Here is a 26,158-nt window from a genome sequence, read left to right on the forward strand (position 1 = left end):
CTATAGCTCCTCCTATTACTCCATATAACCCTCCCTATACCTCCTCCTATTACTCCATATAACCCTCACTATAACTCCTCCTATTACTCCATATAACCCTCCCTATAACTCCTCCTATTACTCCATGTAACCTCTCTATAACCCCTCCTATTACTCCATATAACCCTCCCTATAACTCCTATTACTCCATATAACCCTCAATATAACTCCTCCTTTTACTCCATATAACTCCTCCTATTACTCCATATAACCCTCCCTAAAACTCCTCCTATTACTCCATATAACTCTCCCTATAACTCCTCCTATTACTCCATATAACCCTCCCTATAACCCCTCTTATTACTCCATATAACCCTCCCTATAACTCCTCCTATTACTCCATATAACCCTCCTATTACTCCATATAACCCTCCCTATAGCTCCTCCTATTACTCCATGTAACCTCTCTATAACCCCTCCTATTACTCCATATAACCCTCCCTATAACTCCTATTACTCCATATAACCCTCAATATAACTCCTCCTTTTACTCCATATAACCCTCCCTATAACTCCTCCTATTACTCCATATAACCCTCCCTAAATCTCCTCCTATTACTCCATATAACTCTCCCTATAACTCCTCCTATTACTCCATATAACCCTCCCTATAACCCCTCTTATTACTCCATATAACCCTCCCTATAACTCCTCCTATTACTCCATATAACCCTCCTATTACTTCATATAACCCTCCCTATAACTCCTCCTATTACTCCATATAACCCTCCCTATAACTCCTCCTATTACTCTATATAACCTCCCTATAACCCCTCTTATTACTCCATATAACCCTCCCTATAACTCCTCCTATTACTCCATATAACCCTCCCTATATCTCCTCCTATTTCTCCCTATAACTCTTCCTATTATTCCATGTAACCTTCCCTATAACACCTCCTAATAGTCCATATAACTCCTCCCATTTCCTTGTTATAACTCCTCCCATTGCCTCATTATAACTCCTCCTATTGCTCCAATTGCTCCATACAATGTCTCCCCAGTAAGTTTCCTGTAGCTATAGCTCGGTATTGGAAGGGTCAGACGTGCTGGCATAGTGTGAATGAAGTAGCCAATGATGTTATTAATTGCTTAGCAAACAGGCATGTGTCAGAGTTTATCAGTCATGCACTGAAACATTTCTAGGCAGATAGATATAACTATTCTGTAGGCAGCTCACATAGAGGGTTTGATAAAGTCACCGCCCTTTTGTCCTTCTCAGTATATAGAGAATTCTCCTGAGCTATGCCGACAGTCTCCTGGCATTCATCCCGCAGTTTAGAGATGGACTCTGCCCTCAAGCTGGTTTTCCTGTTGCCTTTGTGCTTGGCTGGTAAGGACGTGAAGGTGGAATAGATCAAAGGTGGTGGGTTTCGAATGAGAAGTCCTGTTTCATGACCCATTTATAATCTGTGGGTCATTCTACTGGCTTTAAATTGATCCATGGATTAAACTAGGTATCATACCTAACATGAAAACTGGCTGAATGATCCAGGTGTATCAGATAATGGTAGATTTCACTGAATTGCAGAATGCATTGGCTCATTTCTTCTCTTCATCCATTGCAATGGATCCTGTAGCTCCAGCTAATGAAAGTAGAATGACCTTGAAGTGTACAAAGTATCTCTGACTATAATTCATTTAAATAAACTGTAGGAAATTGAGAATATGGAACAGGTTTAAGCCTGGCATAGCTGGGATGGAATTTCTCAATTTTAGTTATTTGTCTAATGTCTTTATATTAACCTAAGGTTTGCAAATACAGAATGTATGATATTGGGATTGTGTTCTCCTTGCGATCCATACTTAATTATTTTCCTGTTTTAGTGCATTTTTACTTCATTGACCACAGACAAAATGGAAGATTTGTTTACCTGTGATTGTCTTTAATGTGATTCAAATGTGTATATAGTTATTTATTGTATTCCTTTGTAAGACATAAGGAGGCGTTTTGAACATGGCTGGATATCTTTGGTCCAAGGGATTTTGCTAAAAACATATTCCATCAATCCCAGCTGTAGTTCATATCACATACTACATTCCTACATGTTGTATTCATAAACAAATGGAATTCAGCACTTATATATCCCTGCTTGAAGTGAGATAATTCTCTAAATCTTTAGATGACCATGGTAGACACAGGGGTGATTAATCTCCGTTGAGAATTTAGATATCCTGGAATCCAAGACAGGTCAATACAATAGTGAAACATCTAATCACTCACTAGAAGACACTCTGACACATGCAATATATACCGAATTCCCATCTCTGTATCTCAATGCCAGGGAACCACAATGCCACATCTCACAGAGTGACCAACCCTGGAATGACTCATGTGACAGCCAGGGACAGGTTACCATGAAGAATAATTGATATATGGGATAACACAGACATGTATGTTACATGTATACAACCAATCAAATGAAATGTGTATCCATTGTCCATTCCATTTGTTTCGTCATCAATCCATATTCTGTTTCGAAGTTCATAATTTCGTATGAGTCAATCTCCCATTATTTGGAAAAATCACAACGTTGTGTATTATCTGATAAACAATCATGGGTGGAATATTGCATGCGACCCACTTATCTTGACTATGTCAGCTAGTTATAATCATATATTTATTTGGTAATTATTGATAAAAGCAGTAATTATTAAGTATCCCTGCCTTTTTGTTTAACTGAACGGTGACAGATATTTATTATTGTGTCAGTTTCCAAAAAAAATCTTTTAATTCTTTATTTGCCAAAAATAAAACAGTTTTACTCACAACAACGGAGTTATTTTTACATAAAATTGTTAAATATTAAAATAAATGAATAGTGATGGAGCACATTATTTATTAAAATATTAACTAAAACAGTGACAAACCATTAACATTTTAATACGATGAATAGAAGAGATTTAAAGTATTGTAATTTCAATCTGACAAAATTCATTAAACTGCACAGTGATCAATCTGTTATTTAATAGCCACCATCATACCTTGACAAATCACGTATTTAGCTAAATTACCAAAACTAAAATTACAATGTTCCAACTCTGATATTTAGAAGTAAAGTTTCCACTTTCCTTTAGCATTCTAAACCAGGAATTCTGGAACTCTGACAAGGAAATTCTAAATGCTAAGTCAACATATCTCCACCAATAATTCATGATTCCACGTAGAATACTTTGGGCTAACATTTACAATTCCCGTTATCAATTCACCACAATTCTTCGTTTAATGAATACAGTCAAAAGTTGTTTCTTTGTCCCTTGTCTGTGACTTTGTAATCAAATTATGCAAAGCACAAAAAGCTGAGTGTAGACGGGTTTTTTGTAAATTTTATTGTGGATTAAAGTAACGAGAATTAATGCTTAACATGATCAAATGTAATATTGTTTTAAAAGTTACATGACATTGTCAGCAATGTAGTATAATAGACTGAAAAAAGAATCAGTCTTAAAGGATCACTATAGGGTCAGGAACACAAACATGTAATCCTGACCCTATAGTGTTAAAACCACCATCTAGTCCCCCCCTGGGCACCTCATGCCTCCATAAATATAGAAAAATCTTGCTGTATTCAAGCCTGAAGCTGTAACTCTGCATGATGTTTGCCTAAAAAAAAACAAGCAGTCTGCGGACATCATCAGAAGTGGTGGCCTGATCCAATCACAGTGCTTCCCCATAGGATTGGCTGAGACTGACGCAGAGCCAGCACAATTCAAACACAGCCCTGGCCAATCAGCATCTCCTCATAGAGATGAATTGAATCAATGATTCTCTATGAGGAAAGTTCAGTGTCTGCATGCAGAGGGAGGAGATACTGAATGTTTGGATGCATTTTAGGCAGCCATGACCCAGGAAGGATCTCTAACAGCCATCTGAGAAGTGGCCAGTGAAGTTATCACTAGGCTGTAATGTAAACACTGCATTTTCTCTGAAAAGACAGTGTTTACAGCAAAAAGCCTGAAGGGAATGATTCTACTCACCAGAACAAATTCATTAAGCTGTAGTTGTTCTGGTGACTATAGTGTCCCTTTAAAAAAAATGGGTAAAAACCTTCTTGACTTCAAGGTAGCAGATTTCTCCTTTTTCCTATAAGCTGTTAACCCTCACATTAGTTATTAGCCACTTAGCTGTGTCAATTACCCAATGTAACATTTTATTAAAGCTGGAAAACCCATATAAAGGTTCAAAATACTGTTGTAATATATAGAAACGTTAAACTAATAGTCAGGGGAAAAGGTGCAATATCAAAGTATAATATTCAGTCTTTAAATTGACTGGTTTCTATGTAGAGTTAAATTTATCTTGCATATTCTTGCAGCTGATTACAAATTGTTAGTCAATGTGTTTTATATAAAGGACTTCGTTATCATTTGGATCAGATGCTGCCTCTATTTAAAGGAGAAACCCATTTCTGATCATATTCTACATATTTAACTCCTAATTAAAATAACGCCTCATTGTTGTATAGTTAGACTCAGGCCCGGACTGGCCATCGGGCACACCGGGCAAATGCCCGGTGGGCCGCGGTGGCCAGGGGCCGAGGCCGGCAGGGAGGTCACAGGATCTCCCCTGCCGGTCTATGCAGGGCCGGCACTATCCTATCGCCGGCCCTGCAGTAGTCCATGGCGGGCCAAAGATCTCCCTCACCGGCCCACATGCTGTCAAAGGCGGCCGCCGGCTGGGGAGAGAGGGAAGGAGCCAGCCTACCAGCAGAGGAACCCGGCGGAGCTCTATCTTGCAGCTCCGCCGGGTTCCTCTCGCGAGATCCGGAGCGTTGCCATGGCAACGACCGGATTTCGCGAGAGTGAACTCTAGCCCGCAGGCTAGAGTTCACTCACCACTGGACCACCAGGGATGAAAGAGTGCCGGTCCCCCCCTCCCAGATACCACAATGCCGGTCCCCCCCTCCCAGGCTAAAAGGTAAGAAGGGAGGGGGGGACATAATGCCTTTTATTTTATTTGTTTATTTAGCCCCCCCACACACACACACACAATCCATTCTAACATTTATAAACAGCAGCATTCTCACACCCATCACACTCAGCACTGTCACACACATCATACACAGCACTCTCAAACACATCACACACAGCACTCTCACACACATCACACACAGCACTCTCCCACACATCACACACAGCACTCTCACACACATCACACACAGCACTCTCACACACATCACACACAGCACTCTCACACCCATCACACTCAGCACTGTCACACACAGCACACGCAGCACTCTCACACCCATCACACACAGCACTCTCACACACATCACACACAGCACTCTCACACACATCACACACAGAACTCTCACACTCAGCACCGTCACACACAGCACTCTCACACACATCACACACAGCACCCCTCACACACAGCATCCATCACACACACACTCTCACACCCATCACACACACACACTCTCACACCCATCACACTCAGCACTGTCACACACATCACACACAGCACTCTCACACACATCATACACAGCACTCCCACACTCAGCACTGTCACACACATCATACACAGTACTCACACACAGCACTGTCACACACATCATACACAGCACTGTCACAAACATCATACACAGCATCCATCACACACATCACACACCGCACCCTCACACACAGCACTCTCACACACAGCACTCTCACACACATCACACACAGCACTCTCACACACATCACACACCGCACCCTCACACACATCCCACACAGCACCCCTCTCACACCCATCACACTCAGCACTGTCACACACATCACACACATCACTCTCACACACATCACACACAGCACTCTCACACACATCAAACACAGCACTCTCACACACATCATACACAGCACTCTCACACACATCACACACAGAACTCTCACACACATCACACACAGAACTCTCACACACATCACACACAGAACTCTCACACACATCACACACAGCACACCTCACACACATCACTCTCACACACACCGCACCGTCACACACCGCACACACAGCACCCCTCACACACACATACTGCACCCCTTACATACACACTACTTCCAAATATATCTATATATATATATATATATATATATATATATATACATACATACATACGCACACAGCACCCCTCACACACATACTGCACCCCAAACACATTACATTCCAGACACACACTAGATCCCTTACCCAACTCTGGATCATATACACACACTAGATCCCTATATACACTCTGAATCCGTTATAAATACACACTCACTAGATCTCCTATACACATTCTGGGTCCTTCAAACACACACTAGAATATATATATATATATATATATATATACACACACACACACACTCTGGATCACCTATACACACACTAGATTCCTTGTAAGCAAACACATACTACACCCCTAAACACATACTTTCTACAAACACTAAATCACCTATACACACACACACACTATAGCCTGTATGCACACACTTGCTACATCCCCTATACACACATTCTCTACAGCCCCTAGCCACATATGCATCACATTACACCACAAACACAACATGACTAAAACCAACCTTATTACACAATACCACACCACAATCAGCTCACTCTACACACACGCAATACCACAAGCAGGCTCCAAACACATGCACAATACTCTTTAATGGCATTTTTGTCTCCTGGTATCCATTTATAGAGACAAATTGCAAGGAAACACAGTGCAAGCATGTTAATACATTTTCTTGCGCTGTGTAAGAACAAATACAGGACTTTTTTCTCATGCTAGAGCTCTTCAGCAGAGCTCTGTGCATGGTCTGCCCTGGAAGAGCATTGAACCAACATGCTCACTTTGAGAGGGGGCGTGTTTGTCATTGGTGATGACAAAACACACCTCCTCTGCCCCGCCCCCTGCGTAGTGGGCCGCTGTGATAAAAAATGCCCGGGCCGAATTTTTCTCCCAGTCCGGCCCTTTTTAGACTATGCCTTAACCGTTTTATTAGTCTCCAATTTCTCATTCAGAAATAGCTACCATTCCTTGTACTATGAGAATATTTATTCCTCCATTCTGTTCATTATGCCAGTGCTGACATTTCATTGTATTCTGTCCAACATACCCAGACTTTAACTATAACATGTCCGGATGACAGCCACAGTGGGCAGGTGACAGACCTCACTAGTGTACCAAACAGTAATTTATTAAACAGAGGCAGGCAGATGAAGCTCATACATAAAATGCAAACAGAGCACTACCTATATATAAAAGCACACATAGATATAAGGATAAAGGATATAAAACATCCAACTGGACATTTCTCCATGACCTTGGCCGAAGCCACGTGTCAACCAACTGGGACTTGCTACAGAGAGTATACAAAATATATAATACCCCCCCCCCACCACCACCATTATATAATACAATCTGATTATTTGGATTATGTGATAAATAAACACAGCTCTTAATTTCACAAATATTGTGTATTAAAAAGGCAAAACAAAATAAGAAACCCCTCACCCGTTGCATTCCGTGATGGGCAAACCAGCAAAATGCAACCCCTCACCAGTGGCATTAAGATAGGGGCAATCCAGCAAAATGTAACCCCTCACCCGTAACATTCTGTGATGGGCAAGCCAGCAAAATGTAACCCCTCACCCACGGCATTCCGTTACGGGCAATCCTGTAAACTGTAACCCCTCACCCACGGCATTAAGTGAGAGGCAATCCAACAAACTGTAACCCCTCACCCACGGCATTAAGTGAGAGGCAATCCAACAAACTGTAACCCCTCACCCGTGACATTCAGTGAGGAGCAATAGCACTGAGGAGAGGGTTGAGGCAAAAGGAGGTTAAATTAAAAGCCTTTGCTATCTGCATCCATATATTTTCCTGCCATGCATTATTATCTTCTGGTCTCAAGTCAGAGTAGCATATCTGAACAGAGCATTCAATGTTAAGGATAAAACCAGCTCCATGTCGGTGGATCAGTCGGAGTGACTTGTGTACAGTGACTGGCGTGTATCCACGTGGCTTTTCCTTCTAGTTTCACTGAGGTAGCCGTAGTCAGGAGCACTTGGAATGGACCATCAAAGCGTGGTTCAAGTCCTTTCCTCACATGCCTCTTTATCACCACCCAATCCCCAGGCTGCAGTTTGTGAGTTGCAGAATCAGAGTCTGGATCTGGAATGGAATCAAAGACTTGTTATGCACCCTGCCTAATCTTTGACATAGGCAATCATACTACCATGCTGCATCTGGAGGGTCTGGGGGAAATAGAGGCCTGTCTTTGGGGCACATCACAACAGGATCTCAAAAGGGGATAGGCCATCTCTGGAATTGGGGGTGAATCTCATAGAAAAGAGTGCTAGGGGAAGGCATTCAGTCCATGGCTTCCCTGTGTCTTGCATGGCTTTTGCAATCTTGTTCTTTAAGGTGCCATTTGCCCTTTCTTCTTTCCCACTACTCTGGGGGTGATAAGGGGTGTGGAAGGCCTGACTGATCCCTAAGGCTTTCATAATTTCTTGCATTATTTCCCCAGTAAAATGGCTACCTCTGTCACTTTCAATCACTTCAGGTACTCCATATCTACATACCAGTTCCTTCAGAAGCTTACCTGCTGTGACCTTCATTGTGGCTTTCGACACTGGGTAGGCCTAATGCCAACCTGAAAAGAGATGCACACCATCAATGCACACCAACACATATTCATACACTCCTACCTTAGGTAGTTGAATATAGTCTATCTGCAGTCTTTGAAACGGGTAAAGTGGCCTTGGTGTATGCTTACTCGGTGTTTTGACAGCCTGTCCTGGATTGTTTATAGCTCAAATCATGCAAGCTTTGGTGTGTTTAGCTGCTACAGCTGTTAATCCGGGTGCTACCCAATGGGTGTTTACTATGCTGTCCATGTGCATCTTGGATAGATGTGTACTGCTTGTGTTTATATGTAAATGCAAATAAATACTGTCTGTCGGGATGCAGGGGGACACTGAAAAATGCATTTGCCAAGTCAATAACAGTAAATACCTTAGAGAAAGGTGGTATCTATGACAACAAGGTGTGTGGGTTGGGGACATTAAGGGCAATGAGTTCAGTTACAGCATTAATTGCCCTCAAATCATGTACCATACGGTATACCACAGGTTTCCCTTTCTCTTGCTTTTTCTTAATTGGGTACAATGGTGTGTTACAAGGGGAGGTGGACAATTACCCCTGCCTGCAGTAACTCTTGCACAGATGGGAAAATAGCATCTTCCTGTGCTGGGCTTAGGGGGTATTGTTTTTGATAGGGAGGGGTGGCTCCGGGCAGGAGATTCACTTTGACAAATCAGTGTCAGGTTCTGGCACATGGCTGGGCATAGTGAGAGTTGCCAGAACATTTGAGAGGGATATCATCTGTTTGTCCTCTAAAAGCACAGACAATGTTACTCTTCCAGTGGGGCCTAGTAGATTAGCAGGGGCATGAGGGCTGACAAGTAGTCTTGTTACAAGGGCAATAGAGTCATGTAGCTGCAATTTCACCCCTACACATGATAATACATGTTCAGACTTTTCATACAGGAACACATATTTTTTCTGCAACATTGATTTGGATGCCCCAGGGGGCAGTGTAACATTGAAAATGGGTGAAGGTCTAGCTGAGTCAGGGATACTGAAAGCATGTAGGGACACTGGGTTGCCAGATCTTATTGTGGAGGGGGATGTAGTGTAGGTGGTTGGTTGTCATGGGAGCTATCATTTGAATTCTGGGGGTTTCTATTTTTAGGAGGGCACCTGCAGTTGTGTTTAATGTGTCCTTTCCTGCCACAATTTCAGCAGTTTACCTGCCTTCTGTCTCCACCAGCTCTAGGGACAGATAGTGCCATTAGAGGTGTGCTCTAATGCCGCGCATGCGCATTAGGTCTCTCCGGCCGGTGAGCGGGATCAGTCTCGCCGACGGAGACAGTAGGAGGAGTGGCGCAGAGGAGGAGACAGCGACGAGGGACATCGACGCTGCCTCAGGTAAGTGACTGAACGGGTTTGGGGGGTGGGAGGGAGAGGGTACCTCCAGTGCCAGGAAAACGGATTGTTTTCCTGGCACTGGAAATTCCCTTTAAATTTGAAATTCCTTTTGAATTTACTTGAAATTTGCACTATAGTTAATAACAATATCTGTGTCTAACTGCATATTGCAGGAACTAGCCCTGCGAAGTCTAATCTCTCAGATGTGTCTTTGGATGAGGGTCGAATAGTATCCTCAATCCCATAATCTAATAAGATTTAACTTTGCTATGGATAACTGCAATATGTCCAACTTAATATCCTGTAAGGACTAATTGTTTTTAATTTTTCTTTATCAGCTCAGAGTGGAACCAACACAGAAACAGTCAGCACCACCACAAACAGCATACTTGACCAAAGCGGAACATTTAAGTTGTTTTTTGATATCTATTTATACCCCACTAATGGAAGTAACTCATCAATTTCAAACACAACAGTGCAATTCACGCCGATGACTGCTTTAGTTTATGAAGTTTTAGTGAAGAATTTTAAACCGAATAGGGAGACAGCATTGTTTCTCAATGTGTCAGTGAAAGCTGGAAAAAGCAATCGTGTAATATTGTACCACAGCTCTATGATTAATAAAGGCACTCCATTTTACATAACTGAATCCCCTGGACTGACTATATCATTTGTATCAAGTGATATAACAAATAATATCTTAAAAGCTGCTGTAAAAGTTTTGGTGTATAATACCAAAGACAGTACGTCATCGATAACAAGTGTCAATTTTAATGAAAGCACAACTGCATATTTTGACATAGTTTTAACTCGAACTATGACACAAACCACAACCACTCCTTTACCTACTAGTACCCAATTAACAACATCCAGCACCACTGAAGCAACATCCACTATCACCACAGAGACCTCTACTAGTGTTAAGACCACTAGTCCACCAACATCGCCAACTACCTCAGAGATTTCTACCACTACCGTTACCACTACTGAACCAACATCCACCAGAACCACGGAGACCTCTACTAGTGTTAAGACTACTAGTCCACCAACATCGCCAACTACCTCGGAGATTTCTACCAGTACAATGCCCACTACTGAACTAACATCCACCAGAACCACAGAGGTTTCAACAAGTGTTGAGACCACTCCTGAGCCCACATCGACCATTACTGCAGCAACATATACCAGTACTGCTGTCACCACTAGTGAACCAACATCCACCAGCACTACAGAGACCTCTACAAGTTCTGAGACCACTAGCCAACCATCATCAGCCATGACCACTGAGACCTACCACAGCACTGTGGCACCTAGTGAGCCAACATCCACCAGCACCACAGAGACCTCTAGCAGTACTGAGACCACTAGTCAATCAACAATAAGCAGTACGACAAAGCCAACTACTTTTATTACTACAAATTCTCTGTCAACATCCACCCACAGCACAGAGACTACTGTCAATCCAAGCACAAGTCAGCTGTCATCAACCAGTACTACAGAGAACACTCCAACTACTACTCAGTCAACATCAACTAGCACCACAAAGTCCACTAGTAGTCCAAGCACTACTCAGTTAACATCAACTACAGAGATCACTACCACTAGTCCATGTTGTCGACCAACATCAGAATGTGTTACTTCTACTCCTACAGCAACCACTGGTAAGTCAACTTAAACTAGCACAAGAATATATAGAACCCTCTAGTTTCTATCATGAATTATTTTTATCCTTTACAGAGAACGAACCAAAATGTAACCATTACAACAGCAAGCACGTAGAGAGTTGGATAGACAGTTAATTAAAAAGGAGAAGATTGACAAACATTTACTGGTTTAATATATAAATATGAAAAGCCAAGGATCAGCCCATTTATTCTTACTGAATAGCTGAACAACAAAAGAACAGCTACCATTCTGTGCAACATGTATAACAATTATTACAATTATATTAAGTAGAATTACAGATTAAAATCACTTATTGTATTTCATTTTTGCAGATGTCCCAGCCTGATTGTGTTTGAATAAGGTTTCGAATGGGTGCCTGGGGCTCCACTTTGTTAGACCCTCAAACATTTAAATTCTTTAGTTCGTCTGTATCCAGAGATGTAGAGAAGGAGGTGCAGTAATCTAGCAGACCAGAGGTGGCCAAGATGCAGCTCTACCTCCTAGCCGTTGTAGAGGGAATCCTTTGTGAACCCTACACTCTTCACACAGCCGAAAATGTCTCATCTACCAGGACGCAAATAATGATAATATCTTGGGGTTTCTAGCCAGTCCCCTCATTCTCATGATTATAGAGCTAAAAACTTCACTTTGCCGCCGCTCAAAAGCAATATGAACACCTATGATAACATTTTCTGCAGTAGATTTATAGAACATATATTTCTGTTAAAGAGCATATATTAAGATATTTTGTTTAATAGCTTTCTATTTTTTCATACAGAACCACCAACACCCCAATGTTACCCACTCTGGCTGGTGGTAGTCATCGCTTCAATCACTGCTGTAATTACTACCCTTCTGATCCTGCTTTGTGTTTTGGTAAGTGGACCATGAGCAAGACTTACTCCTCAAGTAACCAAAGGCATAGGCCATAATTGGCAGAGTCTAAAATGTATTATTAATATTAGTATTTATATAGCGCCGACTAATTCCACGTTGCTTTACAATATTATGAAGGAGGACATTTAATAACGAGACCATTACAAAATGTTACAGGAACAATAGGTTAATGGTGGGGTATAAAAACGCAATATGAAGACAAGCGTGTGGGATAGCAACTAAGCGACAAAGTGGGAACGTAGCTGGATGTGGAGGTGAGAGTGAACTGTGATCCTTTAACAGAAAGCAAGAGATATGCTGGTGAAATGTATTTATTTATAAAATATTTTACCAGGATGGATACATTGAGATTTCTTTCATTTCCAAGTATGTCCTGGGTCCACAACACATTGCATTGTTACATTAGGGTACAATAAAATACAAAAACAATATTAATACACAATATATACAAAATGTAACATAGAACAGGTAGGAAATATATAATCAACCCTGACACGTGCATTCTGTTTTGAGATATGTAGAGAGGGATCTCTTAAAGGATTTTAGGCTTGGGCTCTGCAGGAGAAGGTGCTTTCTTTTTGTATTGAGGTAGACTAAATAAAGTGCTGGTACTGGATCGGAGGTTATAGTAGGTGGTAACGACCGGGGAGAGCTTCCCAGAAAAAGCTCTTAAAGGGACACTGTAGGCACCCAGACCACTTCTGCCCATTGGAGTGGTCTGGGTGCCAACTCCCACTACCCTTAACCCTGCAAGTGTAATTATTGCAGTTTTTTATAAACTGCAATAATTACCTTGCAGGGTTAAGTCCTCCCCTAGTGGCTGTCTACTAGAGAGAACTTCCTGCTCTATAGCACGTTTTCTGTGCTAGAGCGTCGCTGGACGTCCTCACGCTGTGTGAGGACCTCCAGCGTCGCTCAATTCCCATAGGAAAGCATTGAAAATCGTTTTCAATGCTTTCCTATGGGGTGCGCTAATGCGCATGCGCGGCATTGCCGCACATGCGCATTAGGTCTCCTCGGCCGGTGGGTGGGACCAGTCTCGCCCACCGTCCGACGTAGGCAGAAGGTGGAGCGGCGGGGGAGGAGCAGGCAGCGACGTGGGACATGTCGCTGCCTCTGGTAAGTCACTGAAGGGGTTTTCACCCCTTCAGCAACTGGGGATTGGGGGGTGGGAGGGAGAGGAATCCTCCAGTGATAGGAAAACGGATTGTTTTCCTGGCACTGGAGATTCCCTTTAAACACAAGGATGGAAAGATGAAGGGTGCGTCTGGATTCCAGCTACAGCCAGTTTAGCTCTTTTAGCATGTCACAATGGTGGGACCTGTAATTACATTGTAGCACAAATTGGCAGAACGAGTTATACAATGTATTGAGTTTATTAAGGTGGGATTGTGGTGCAGGTGCATATAGTATATCCCCATAATCAATGATTGGCATCAGCATTTGCTGTACAATCTTTTCCTTTACTGTAGGGCTTGGGCCGGATTTGTTTCTGTACAGGGCACCTAGTTTTGGATAAAGTTTAGATGCAAGTTTTTCTATGTGGAGGCCAAAAGATAGATTGGGGTCTAACAACATACCCAAGTATTTGAAAGAGGGGAGTGTGCTATTTGATTTTGTTTTGATGCATAGATGGGAATTTAGTTATTAGTATAATTTAGGTACTGTTCCAAAGTTCATTGTGACAGTTTTGAGAGTTTGCCCTTTAAAAACTTTATTTGGGCATATTGGATTTTATCACACTTTTTCTTCCCCTTTAAATCCATGGGAAATGTGCCTCTTCCCCTCCCCCTTTTTCCTGTCCTATTGTTCTCCAGCAGGGCGTTGTCCCAGGGACACTGCCAGACCAGTTGAAACTGGCTGCTTTGTCCCTCCTCAATCTCTCATCAGCCCTTGCTATTGTTTAATTGCATGGCGTTTCAACAGTTTTTGTGAGATCTGAGTGCTTTTCGGACATATTTAGCGCTCAGATCCAAGCTATCTGGGGATATGTTGGACATATAGGTTAAACATTGTATTATAAGAGTTATGTATTTTTATGTGGTTAACAGTTTTGACTTAGAGATATTCCCTGTACCTGGAGATAATTAAGTTATCACACCCACTTAAGCCAAATGGTAACCTTGTGGGAAAAGGTGTATAAAAGAGCAATAAAGTGCAATAAAGTGCATTCTGTTCCTGTTTGACCCTCAACACGTAGTCTTGTCTCGTGATTGGAGGGGACAGCTATATTCACACTGGGGATTGCTATACTTGTATATTCCCCTGAGCTTTAATCACTTAGCTCTTCTAAGAGCTGTTCCTGATACGCTCTCCTGGAGGAGAGGTCTCCCCCACACGGTCCTGGAGGACAGAGGCTGATCCAGGGTGGAAGGAAGACGGCGAGACTCCAGTTAAGCTACGGGGGGTGGAGTCTGCGGTGGTTGTGGTGTCCGGTGCAGTGCTTGTGGTCCTCGGCGCAAGCTAGGAAGTGTCCATCAATGGAAGGTACTCAGTTGGAGTACAGGTGATCCCTTACAGTAGGTAAGCTGTTCCAAATGTTTAGAGCTACCGGTGAGAAGTCTGTCAAGCACCAGTAAAGTTGAGAAACCAAGAGGGGGCATATGAAATGTAGCAGGGGAGAGAGTTATTTAGAGCTTTGTAGGTAAGTGTTAGAGGAGATTCCCAGCCTGTGTTCTGACTCACACTGAGCAGCAGGGAGGTTATTATGGAGTGTAACAGCAAGGGGCGCAGAGCCAGGTTGCTCCCCCACGACCATCCTGAACCTGCTGCACTGCCTGATCCTGGGAAGGAGCTGCATGGAGGCTGAAAGAGCAGCCACCACATGGTGAGAGACGGCCCCTGCAGCTCCTGCACCCTCCTAAATGGTGAGTTAATATAGTATCTGTAAAGTACCCTCTGACTTCCCTCTCCCAGCCTCACTGCCATTATACCCCCACACTTCCTGCCATTATACCCCAATTATAACCCCACCTTCCCTGTCATTATACCCCCACACTTCCTGCCATTATACCCCTTATCCTATCCTTGTCATAATACCCTCCCTGCCATATACCCCCAGTTTGTCATAATACCTTCCCTGCCATAAATTCGCCACCTAGTCATAGTTCCCACCCTGGCATATATTCCTCAACATGTCATATAATACACACTCTGCTATAACACCCTCCTTGCCATATAATACACAACCTGCCATACACCCCCGCCTTAACATAATACCCTCTCTTCCATATAACACCCAATCCCATTGATCCCACCCCTGACATAAGACCACATACTCACCACCTCGCCTGCAGACACCTCCTTCAAACCAACGTGTGCAATGGCACATGATGTCATAGTATCCACCACAGTGTCCCACCCTGCCATGTACCCTTCTCCAGGGCCGTTTGAAGGAATTTGGGCGCCCCAAGCAAAACGGACATGGAGGCCCCCACATGCACGCTCAAGGTCTGGGCCCCCCGGCGCCTGCACCCGGGTCCTCCCCCCCCCGAGTCCGCCCACAGGGATGCAGTGTCTGCAGGGCCGGTGCAAGGATTTTTGCCGCCCTAGGCAAAAGTAAAGTTTGCCGCCCCCCCATGTGACATCACAGTGCCCCACCCATATGATCTGCCATGTTAACTAACACAGTGCTGCAGTGCCGCCGTGTTTACAATAAAAGGCCTGCAGGGACAGGCTATAGACACCAGAACCACTACATTAAGCTGCAGTGGTTCTGGGGACTATAGTGTCCCTTTAATGTGAGGTAAATTAGAGATTAGTGCCACGAATAATATACTAGATTGCCTACTTACAACCAGATGAGGATGATGATGGGCTTCAGCTGCCGTCTGGCTCCACTGGTCTGGTGTAGAACAGGCTCTCTGGAGGCGGTTTGTAACTGTGGTCACAAAAATCAATGTTCTGGGATACGGGAAGCAGCTCCATTTTTTGAGGGCCATTTACACAGCTCAAGGTCTGGGTCCCAGGGTCCACCTTCATGTTCCACCACTGAGTTTGTTCACAGGGGGGTGTGTGTGTGTGGGGGGGGGATGTCCTGATGTGTGTAAGGAATGCATTGTGTGAATCTGTGTTTGTATGTGTAAGGGCTGCAAGGTGAGTTTGTGTATGTATGGGATGCAGTGTGTGTGTCTGTAAGGCAGTGTTTCCCAACCCAGTCCTCAAGGCACACCTACCAGTCCAGGATTTAAGGATTACCCAGTTTTGTCTAAGGTGTTTTTAGAAAAAAAAGAAAAAACACCTTAGACACAACTGGGTCACCCCTAAATCCTGGACTGGTAGGTGTGCCTTGAGGACTGGGTTGGGAAACACTGCTGTAAGGGATGCACTGAGTGTGTGGAAGGGGTGCATTGTGTGTTGCTGTGTGTAAGGGATGCATTGCTTGTGTATGTGTGTCTGTGTGTAATGCATTGTGTGTTTTTCTGTGTGCAAGGGGTGCATTGTGTGTGTGTGATGGATGTCAATCTCTCCCCCTACCCCCGTCAATTTCCTTCTTCTCCCCCCCCTCTCCAATTTCCTTCTTCTCCCCCTCCCTCTCATTGCCTTCTCCCCCCTCCAATTTCCTTCCTCCCCCCTCCAATTTCCTTCCTCTCCCCTCCAATTTCCTTCCTCTCCCCCCTCCAATTTCCTTCCTCCCTCCCCCCTCAAATTTCCTTCCTCTCCCCCTCCCTCAAATTTCCTTCCTCTCCCCCTCCCTCAAATTTCCTCCCTCTCCCCCTCCCTCAAATTTCCTCCCTTCCACTCCCCCTCCCTCTCCCTCTCCCCCAAATGTCCTCCCTTCCTCTCCCCCCTCCCTCAAATGTCCTCCCTTCCTCTCCCCCCTCAAATTCCTACCTCTCCCTCCCCTCCCTCAAATTTCCTTCCTCTCCCCCCCTTCGAATTTCCTCCCTTCCTCTCCCCCCCTCGAATTTCCTCCCTTCCTCTCCCCCCAAAAAATTTCCTCCCTCCCTCTCACCCACACTCCCTCAAATTTCCTCCCTCCCTCTCCCCTCCCTCCCTCTCCCCCCCACTCCCTCAAATTTCCTTCCTCCCTCCCTCTCCCCCTCCACCCACTCAAATTTCCTCCCTCTCCCCCCCCCACCCACTCAAATTTCCTCCCTCTCCCCCCCACCCACTCAAATGTCCTCCCTCGCCCCCCCCACCCACTCAAATGTCCTCCCTTCGCCCACCCACCTACTCAAATTTCTCCCTCTCCCCCACCCACTCAAATGTCCTCCCTTCTCCCCCCTCACCCACTCAAATTTCCTCCCTCTCCCCCCCACCCACTCAAATTTCCTCCCTCTCCCCCCCACACACTCAAATTTCCTCCCTCTCCCCCCCACCCACTCAAATTTCCTCCCTCGCCCCCCCACCCACTCAATTTTCCTCCCTCGCCCCCCCACCCACTCAAATTTCCTCCCTCGCCTCCCCACCCACTCAAATGTCCTCCCTCCTCCCACCCACTCAAATTTCCTCCCTCCCCCCCCACCCACTCAAATTTTCTCCCTCGCCCCCCCACCCACTCAAATTTTCTCCCTCCCCCTCCCCCCCTCCAATTTCCTTCCTCCCTCTCCCCCACTCACTGAAATGTCCTCCCTGTCGACTGTCCCTGACACCCGGCGGGCGCGCGAGGGAGCACTCTCCCTGGCTGAGTGCTTCCTCTTCAGCTCCCTCGCGCGCCACGTACTGATGCCGGAGCCGGAAGATGACGTCATCTTCCGGCTCCGGCATCAGTACGGTGTGCGAGGGAGCTGAAGAGGAAGCACTCAGAGCGAGGAGAGTGCTCCCTCGCGCGCCCGCCGGGTGTCAGCAGGGCCAGCCTCTGGGGGGCCCTGAGGTGACCGGCTGCTGGGCCCCCCAGGAGAAGAGGCTGGCCCAGTGGGTACATACCGGGCCCCCTGCGACCCGGTATGTACCCACTGAATGTGGGGCCCGGACGACCTGAGCAGTCCGGTCCACCCAGGACCGCATGCCCCTGCTGGCTGAGTAGGTGGCGAAGGAGCTCTGATATTCCTGTTCAGCTCCCTCGCGCGCCGCTTAGAGATGCGGCTTCATTAAGCGGCGGGCGAGGGAGCTGAGCAGGAAGAGTTTAGGTGAGCATGCTCTCTCGCTGCCCGCCTGGGGGGGGCTCAAAAGTGGTCAGCTCTTAAGCCCCCCAGGACACGAGGCAAACAAGGGATCTGCCTGGGCGTTTGGGGTGGCTGTTTTTGCCGCCCCCTGCAAAGTGCCACTAAATGCAAATACCTTGTTTGCCTCGCTATGGATACATCACTGGTTATACTAGAAAATTGGACAAATTGAAGAAGAATTTATAACATATAGGGCTCAATTTAAAATTCTGGTTCTTGCTTTCAAATCTCTACATGCTGCTCCAACCGATCTATCTTCCCTAATACACAAGTATGTCCCGTCTAGGCCCTTACTCTATGCTGAGGACTTACGTCTATCTTCTGTCTGTACTCCCACCTCTAATGTTCGCCTTCAAGACTTCTGGAGGGCTGCACCGTTCCTGTGGAACTTGCTTCCCTCCTCCGTTAGATGCTCACCCAGTCTCCACTCCAGTCTCCACAAAAAATCATTAAAAACCCACTTCTTCATAAAAGCGTATCAATTAAACTGTTTATAGCTCCCGACTGATTCCTCTCTTGCAACTGTCATTAGTCTAATCCTATCCTTACTTTTTGTGTCACTATACCCCACTCCCTCTAACATGTAAACTCACTGAGCAGGGCCCTCAATCCCTCTGTTACTGTCACTATACCCCACTCCCTCTAGTATGTAAACTCACTGAGCAGGGCCCTCAATCCCTCTGTTACTGTGTCACTATACCCCACTCCCTCTAGCATGTAAACTCACTGAGCAGGGCCCTCAATCCCTCTGTTACTGTGTCACTATACCCCACTCCCTCTAACATGTAAACTCACTGAGCAGGGCCCTCAATCCCTCTGTTACTGTCACTATACCCCACTCCCTCTAGTATGTAAACTCACTGAGCAGGGCCCTCAATCCCTCTGTTACTGTGCCACTATACCCCGCTCCCTCTAACATGTAAACTCACTGAGCAGGGCCCTCAATCCCTCTGTTACTGTGTCACTATACCCCACTCCCTCTAGCATGTAAACTCACTGAGCAGGGCCCTCAATCCCTCTGTTACTGTCCCTATACCCCACTCCCTCTAACATGTAAACTCACTGAGCAGGGCCCTCAATCCCTCTGTTACTGTGTCACTATACCCCACTCCCTCTGGCATGTAAACTCACTGAGCAGGACCCTCAATCCCTCTGTTGCTGTGTCACTATACCCCACTCCCTCTAGCATGAGAGCTCATTAAGCAGGTCCCTCAATCCCTCTGTTACTGTGTGTCCAACTTGTCTGGTCTGCAGAATTTGTTGGCACTATATAAAAATTAACATAATAATAAAAATAATAATAATAATTATAATAATAATAACAACACTATAGTCACCAAACCCACTTTATCTTAACGAAACAACTTTGGTGTATAGATCGTGCCACTGCAGTTTCACTGCTCAATTCTCTGCCTTTTAAGAGTTAAAGCACATTTTATACATGTTAGTTTGTAACCAGGTAGATTTATAAAAGTGTAATCGTCTATTGAAATCTGCACTCAGGGCTGGTGCTACCATAAGGCGCATAGGGTGCATAGCCCTGGGCGTGCAAGGGGGCGCTCCCCTACTGCTGGTCTCTGAATGTAGTGTAGCAGAGTGTGGACCGCTGGGGTAAAGAGACACACAGAGGGGCTGAGAAGACACACAAAAGGGGCTGGGGAGAGAAAGAGGCACACAGAGGTACAGAGGGCCTGGGGAGGGTCAAACGTAGGCAGGGGGTGTGGAATGGGTAACAGACAGGTATGGGCTGGGGGTTAGACACCCAGAGGGGCTAGAGGGAAAAAGAGACATAGTTGGTCTGTGGGTTGAAAGAGACAAGGTGCTGGGGAAGTTGACACAGAGGGGTTGTGGGGGATAAAGAGACATAGAGGGGATGAGGAAGGATAGAAAGATATAATCATAAGGGGGTAAGAAAATCAAGAGGGGGATTAAAGCAGCATTGTCACCTGCTTTTCTCTTCCTCTCTCAGAATCTGTAAACATAGGGACTACTTTACCGTATGTATTTTTGCTACACTTGACCTGCTTCGACCAAAGGGGGAGCTTAAGTCCGCGTTATTTTCTGTGTCAAGGAGTGGGGTGAGTATTGTGGGAAAATGTCTTTGACCACAGAAAATGGAGCGGACTTAAGCAAGTCAAGCGTAGGAAAAATACATAAGACAAAGTAGTCCCTTATTTTGTATTATGTTTTAAAGAAACATAGATCAGATAAGAAATGAAGAAGAGGTTTTGTGAGAGGAAAAGAAGAGGAAGCAATAGGGAAAAGTAAGTTCGGCATGAAAGTGCAGCTTTAAGGGACCCATAGGTGAAGATGCATTTTTTGGGAGGTTAGAGCTACAAACAATTGTTTTTTACTTATATATAATCCAGCACTGGGTGAAGCTCCCAGCACTCTGAGCCAGCAAGTGGAGAGAGAGAGGAGAGAGAGAGGGGGAGAGAGAGGGAGAGAGAGAGAAGGAGATAGAGGGGGAGAGAAAGATGTGGCGAAACCGACCTCGCCACGTGTGCTTGGAGGGGGCTGCTTGCCCACCTCTTGCCTTTGGACTATGGCCCTGGGAGATTGGGCCCTTTTACAAAACATATTCGGCCCTAACAGAGTGCATGTCACTCATTCTGGCCCTTTAAACACAGTGGGGCCATTTGGTACTTGCCCTGTGTGAGCGGTGATACCCCCAGATAGCTATGCCATGGAGCCTATTCATATAATGAAAGACTATGGGAAAGACTTTAGCTCCATGGCAATTGAACTGTGTGAATAGGATCTGCGCGCTATTCGGTAGTTTTGTGCGTTCAGATCCCAGCTATCTGGGGATATGTTACATGTCTGTGTGTTATGTATAAAAAGTAACTTTATGTATTTTAAAGTGTTTTACTGTCTTTGTGTAACCATGTGCTCAATGGAGTCTGCCTCTATCCCTGGATAATTGGATTACTTCCCCCCATTGTCTCCAGGATAGAGGCCTCTGTGAAACCTGTGTGAGCCAGATTTTGCCATGCTGACAGGGGTTTTAAAAGATACTTTACTAACTTTTGAACCCCTGGTCTGATTCATGCCATTTTTAATATGTTGTTCCCCTGAATGGATTGATTGTGGATATGTAATTTTATGTGAATGTGATGTATGGTTTTAAAGTTACAGAGTATGTGTGGAAACTGTATTTTTACTGTATGTAGTAATTATGCTAATTGCTTATCTGAGGGGAGGGGATGTGTGGGTTGTACTGTTGCTTGATTGGTTGTTTTATGCCTCCCCCTGGGTGTGTCCTGTATGTGCACAACTGTAATAAAAACCAGGCTGGGTGTTCCAGACCTCAGATTCTGCTTGACCCTCAAACCGATGTGTCGTCTCGTTTTTGGGGGAATTGGATTGTATGCTGACTGCCAGGAGTGTAAGCGGATTATATGCTTTTCCTGTTCAGCTACTCCAGGGTTCGTGTGTTTCCAGTTCGGGAGTTTGGTGCTTGCAGTAGCTGCTAGTCTATGGAAAAGGGGGATATCGCCTAAACTGGGTTTTATCCTCTTGTAAGTGAAACGGTCCGTTACAAAAGAGGAAGAGAAAGAGGAAGAGAGAGGAAGAGAGAGAGAGAGAGAGAGGGAGAGAGAGAGGGGAGAGAGAGAGGGAGAGAGAGAGGGAGAGGGTGTGTTATTAGTGTTACTTTGTTTTTATTTCCCACAAAGAAGGGACAATATGTTATATTGTTATTTATTAAAAAAATATATAAATATATATATATATAAAATACCATTTTGTTTTACATTAATTAGTAAGAAAATATTGGCTTGTAAAAAACATTTACTTTCATAATAAAACACATTTGTTATTCATTATGCATTTTATCCCTATTACAATTTATTTCCACTACTGACTTTCTTATTGCTTTTAGATTGGAAAAATGCTAAAAGATGCGAGATCGAACCGTCATTATAACGCAAATGCCTAGATGCTGTAAGATTCCGTCATCCACCGGATCAGTCGAGGACAGTTTGTATCGTTATTGTCTTCTACCTTCATCTTACTTCCTACGATGTCATCGAGGCATGTCTCCATTCTACCAATAGTCAACCACCACCACCACACTGCTAGTTTGGGAAGTGCAGTCTAGAGACAAACAGGTTTATTCACTGATGTGAGAATTCAAAGTACATTTCAAATTCAAGGTAAAAATAGCTGATTTGGAAACATTCAGTTTGGCTACTGTGGCCCTAAATTTGAAATTCACATTGTTTCCCTTCATTGAAGCCCATAAAGTACACTGAGTTCAAACATTAGTAGGGCAACTTTGCCTTTTTGGTTGCGATGCCATTATGACTAACCATGAAGACGAAGACGATGAAACTAGGGTTTGATTGCAGTAATGGTTTGGTGGGGGGAAGGCTTTGTTTATTTAACCTCCATACAGTATACAGTGTATTCTGATTTTGCGAAAGCATTAGAATAATGATAACTGGTTCACTTCCTGCTCCATTATCAACACACATCCACTCCCAAATATGGAGGCCACTGTAATTACAACAACGTAAAGCTATTAACACTGTAACTGTTCATTATATAAAGAAAATGGAATCTGAAAAAATACCTGAAATTAAATGATAATGTCCCTCTCTTACTCTAAAGGGTTTGGGGAGATCACTGTACCTGTGAAAGGTTGTGGGTTATTTGGCTAACACGTGCCATAACACCTGGCAGTTAAGGAAATGGCTCCTTGGCCTACCCATAGTGTCATGTTATCTACTGCAAACCAACACAAACACGTTCCCACAGATTATGACATTTGACTTTTTGTTTCTCATACCCTCTGTCACCACTTTGCTCCTTAGCCCCAGGGCCAGCCTTAGGGGTGTGCGAGCTGCAACAGGGGGCGCCATGCGGGGGGGGGACGCTGTGAAGATTTCTCACACAGGGCTCCCAAATTCCGTCTCTGCTTAGCCCAGTCCGTTCCATGAGGTCTTTCATAACAATAAGCTTTTAGTGAATAAGTCACAGAGAGTTTGACAGATAAATTAGGTATTCTAAGATCTGAGGATTCCCCAAGCACTAGATAAGCTTATATTGCCTTTAGCACTTACACGTTTTGTATATATGCGGCTAAATGTATATTTTTAAATCATTCTGTTACCTAGGCAAAAAATATACATCATTAACAGAGTATAATCAATAAAGTGCTAGCCAATAGAAAAAGCAGTTTATGATTAGAAGTTCCACCCCATATGTGGCATTCCACAACACTATGTTCATATTAAAGGGACACTCCAGACCCCTAAAGCACATTTGCTTGCTGATGTACCTGATGTGTAAAGAGTGTGTCCTATTTTTATTTTTTTCATTTAGTTTGTTTTCCTGGCACTATAGTGGTCTTTTAATAAATTGACCTTGTCACACCCTCTCTGGCTGTCAGTCAGACAGCTGGTCTGGTTACTTCCTGGTTTGGTTAGCTCAGTGGAGATAAACTCAACAGGCAGCAATTGCCCAGAGCACCTGTCTTGTACAGATTTTCATTAAGCTGCATTGGGAAGTGTGTGATTGGACAGCCATGAAAAGCTTGGGCGGGGTTAGAAGAGGAGGGCTTATAAAGAATGCAGACAAGAGAACTGCAGCTTATACATCCCAATGAAAAAAAAATGCATAATTAAAAGTATACGTTTTCATTTGGGTATATCTACTAAACAATGGTTTGCATTTATTTTATTGATTTTTTTTTGTATTTGGGCAGTGGAGTATCCCTTTAATTCAGCACATTCTTACTGTAATAAAGTGATGGTCAAAAGCAATGTGTGACATGTTCTCACCTAAAAAGAGAAACAAATCACCGACAATGTTCACCAATCCCCATTTTACACTCAGTAGTATTATAAGAGGACATGTTCTTAATTGTAATATAAAAGATAAATGTGAATGCACAGTCGGGGAAAATAATCTATTATGTCTCCCATCAGTCTGTTTAAAGAAAGCACATGTATATTTTATAACGGTATGAATAATATAACTATATGAAAAGAATGTAACAAAATGACCTTCTTTAAAAATTTTAAAATGCATTTTGTGGGATTAATTTGATATCTAATACTGGCACTTTTTAATTCTAGTCCTCCCTGCCTCCAGGGGGCGCTCTACTTATTGTTCAGAAGCCGAATGTGAGCCTGTCACCACGGTGCTCGCTCAAAGTGTAGCCTGAAAGGCGCCCTCATGGCTGGCGGGAGTATAATTAACAAGTGCCCATATCACTACAATAGAAAATTCGAAAACGATTGCTATGCTGCCTTACACCATGTACTGTAAATGATTTTAATAAAAAATAATTTTAAAATCAATAAAACTATCCAACAATTACCGTGTGAGTAATCCATGGCTGTCTTCTAACACTTGGACTGAAACTCCCATCACTACCCAGCCCATGTTTGTATCTAATGTCAGAGTTTGTGGTAACCAGCTTGCTGCATGCTGTATATATACATATATCGGAGTTTACCTTCGAGTCCCGTTTAATGGTGTCCATTTTGTAACATTGCTGGGTGCCATTTAAAATCACTGAATCGTTCCCTCCTACAACATGGACACCCTGCTAGTAGGTTCGTATCACGGACTCGACTTTCAGTTAACTTTTTCATTTTTTAATTAAGTTTACATTTTTAAACAGACCTTGTTTTTCCTCTTCTAGAATACAGGACGCAGTAGTCCACATTGCACCATTTAGAAGGGTTACTCCAACCACCATAACCACTACAACCCTTCACCTGGTCTCTTCTGTAGGCAGGTATACTACATTCTGCAGAGCTGTAGAAGACAGATGCCGATCCTGCCACTCATTCATTGCCTGACAGCGTCAGCAGACCACTCTCAGCAAATGAACGCTAGACATACAGAATCCTGAATCCAGTCACGATGACCACTTCGAATCACCAAAGTGGTTATGGTGCTTGGAGTAACTCTTTAAATCCCTCATTGTGCTCACTCACTGATTTGAAATAGCTCATTATCTTGTCAGTGATAGAGATTATCATTCATCTTTGTAAGTTATATTCATAAAAAATGTTTTTTGCCATTTGATGAAAATAAACGGTAGTGTAATGTTGATTAAAAATACAACCTAATGCACGCCTTAATTAAACGTACTGCACACACCTGTGACACCCACATTTTTCTCAGCTTTACGTCCACTTTTAGACTATCTACATCTTCTTGCGTGTTATGTGAATGTTTCTCTGGAAACTTATCTTGCAAACTCGAGAATAAATATTTATTAACATGCGGACATCCTAGATGGCATTTATCCAGAACATGAGAGGATTAGATACTGAACAAGCATTAATCCAATCACCCTGTAGCTATTTAATACGCAGAATATTTTCTAATCAGGTAAATCAGGTAAGCGTTATTAGTGACCGAAATTCTGGGTTTATAAAAGCAATATTATTTTAGAAACACGGAGAGTGATTCAAAAACCATTCACTGCTGCATTGGACATTGAGCACACTATTAAAGGGACACTATAGT

At 43.9% G+C, this 26,158-nt stretch overlaps 1 protein-coding gene across 1 annotated transcript; it reads left to right on the forward strand.

Annotated features, from left to right (window-relative positions):
- Nucleotides 1-1,284: 1,284 nt before the first annotated feature.
- LOC134572243 (mucin-2-like) lies at nt 1,285-22,649 on the forward strand. The gene is made up of 4 exons (XM_063431072.1): nt 1,285-1,372; nt 10,337-11,659; nt 12,442-12,539; nt 22,551-22,649. The coding sequence occupies exons 1-4, from the start codon at nt 1,285-1,287 to the stop codon at nt 22,605-22,607; spliced, it is 1,566 nt and encodes a 521-aa protein (XP_063287142.1). The 3' UTR covers nt 22,608-22,649.
- Nucleotides 22,650-26,158: the final 3,509 nt, after the last annotated feature.

This window comes from Pelobates fuscus, chromosome 9 (genome assembly GCF_036172605.1).
Source record: "Pelobates fuscus isolate aPelFus1 chromosome 9, aPelFus1.pri, whole genome shotgun sequence".
NCBI lineage: Eukaryota > Metazoa > Chordata > Amphibia > Anura > Pelobatidae > Pelobates > Pelobates fuscus.

Bases quoted from the DNA above. Each gene is read 5' to 3' on its own strand.
- LOC134572243 (XM_063431072.1), top strand. From the start codon at position 1,285: ATGCCGACAGTCTCCTGGCATTCATCCCGCAGTTTAGAGATGGACTCT. The intron at 11,660-12,441 runs GTAAGTCAACTT...TTTTTCATACAG, and splicing joins TACTCCTACAGCAACCACTG to AACCACCAACACCCCAATGT. The intron at 12,540-22,550 runs GTAAGTGGACCA...TATTGCTTTTAG, and splicing joins TGATCCTGCTTTGTGTTTTG to ATTGGAAAAATGCTAAAAGA.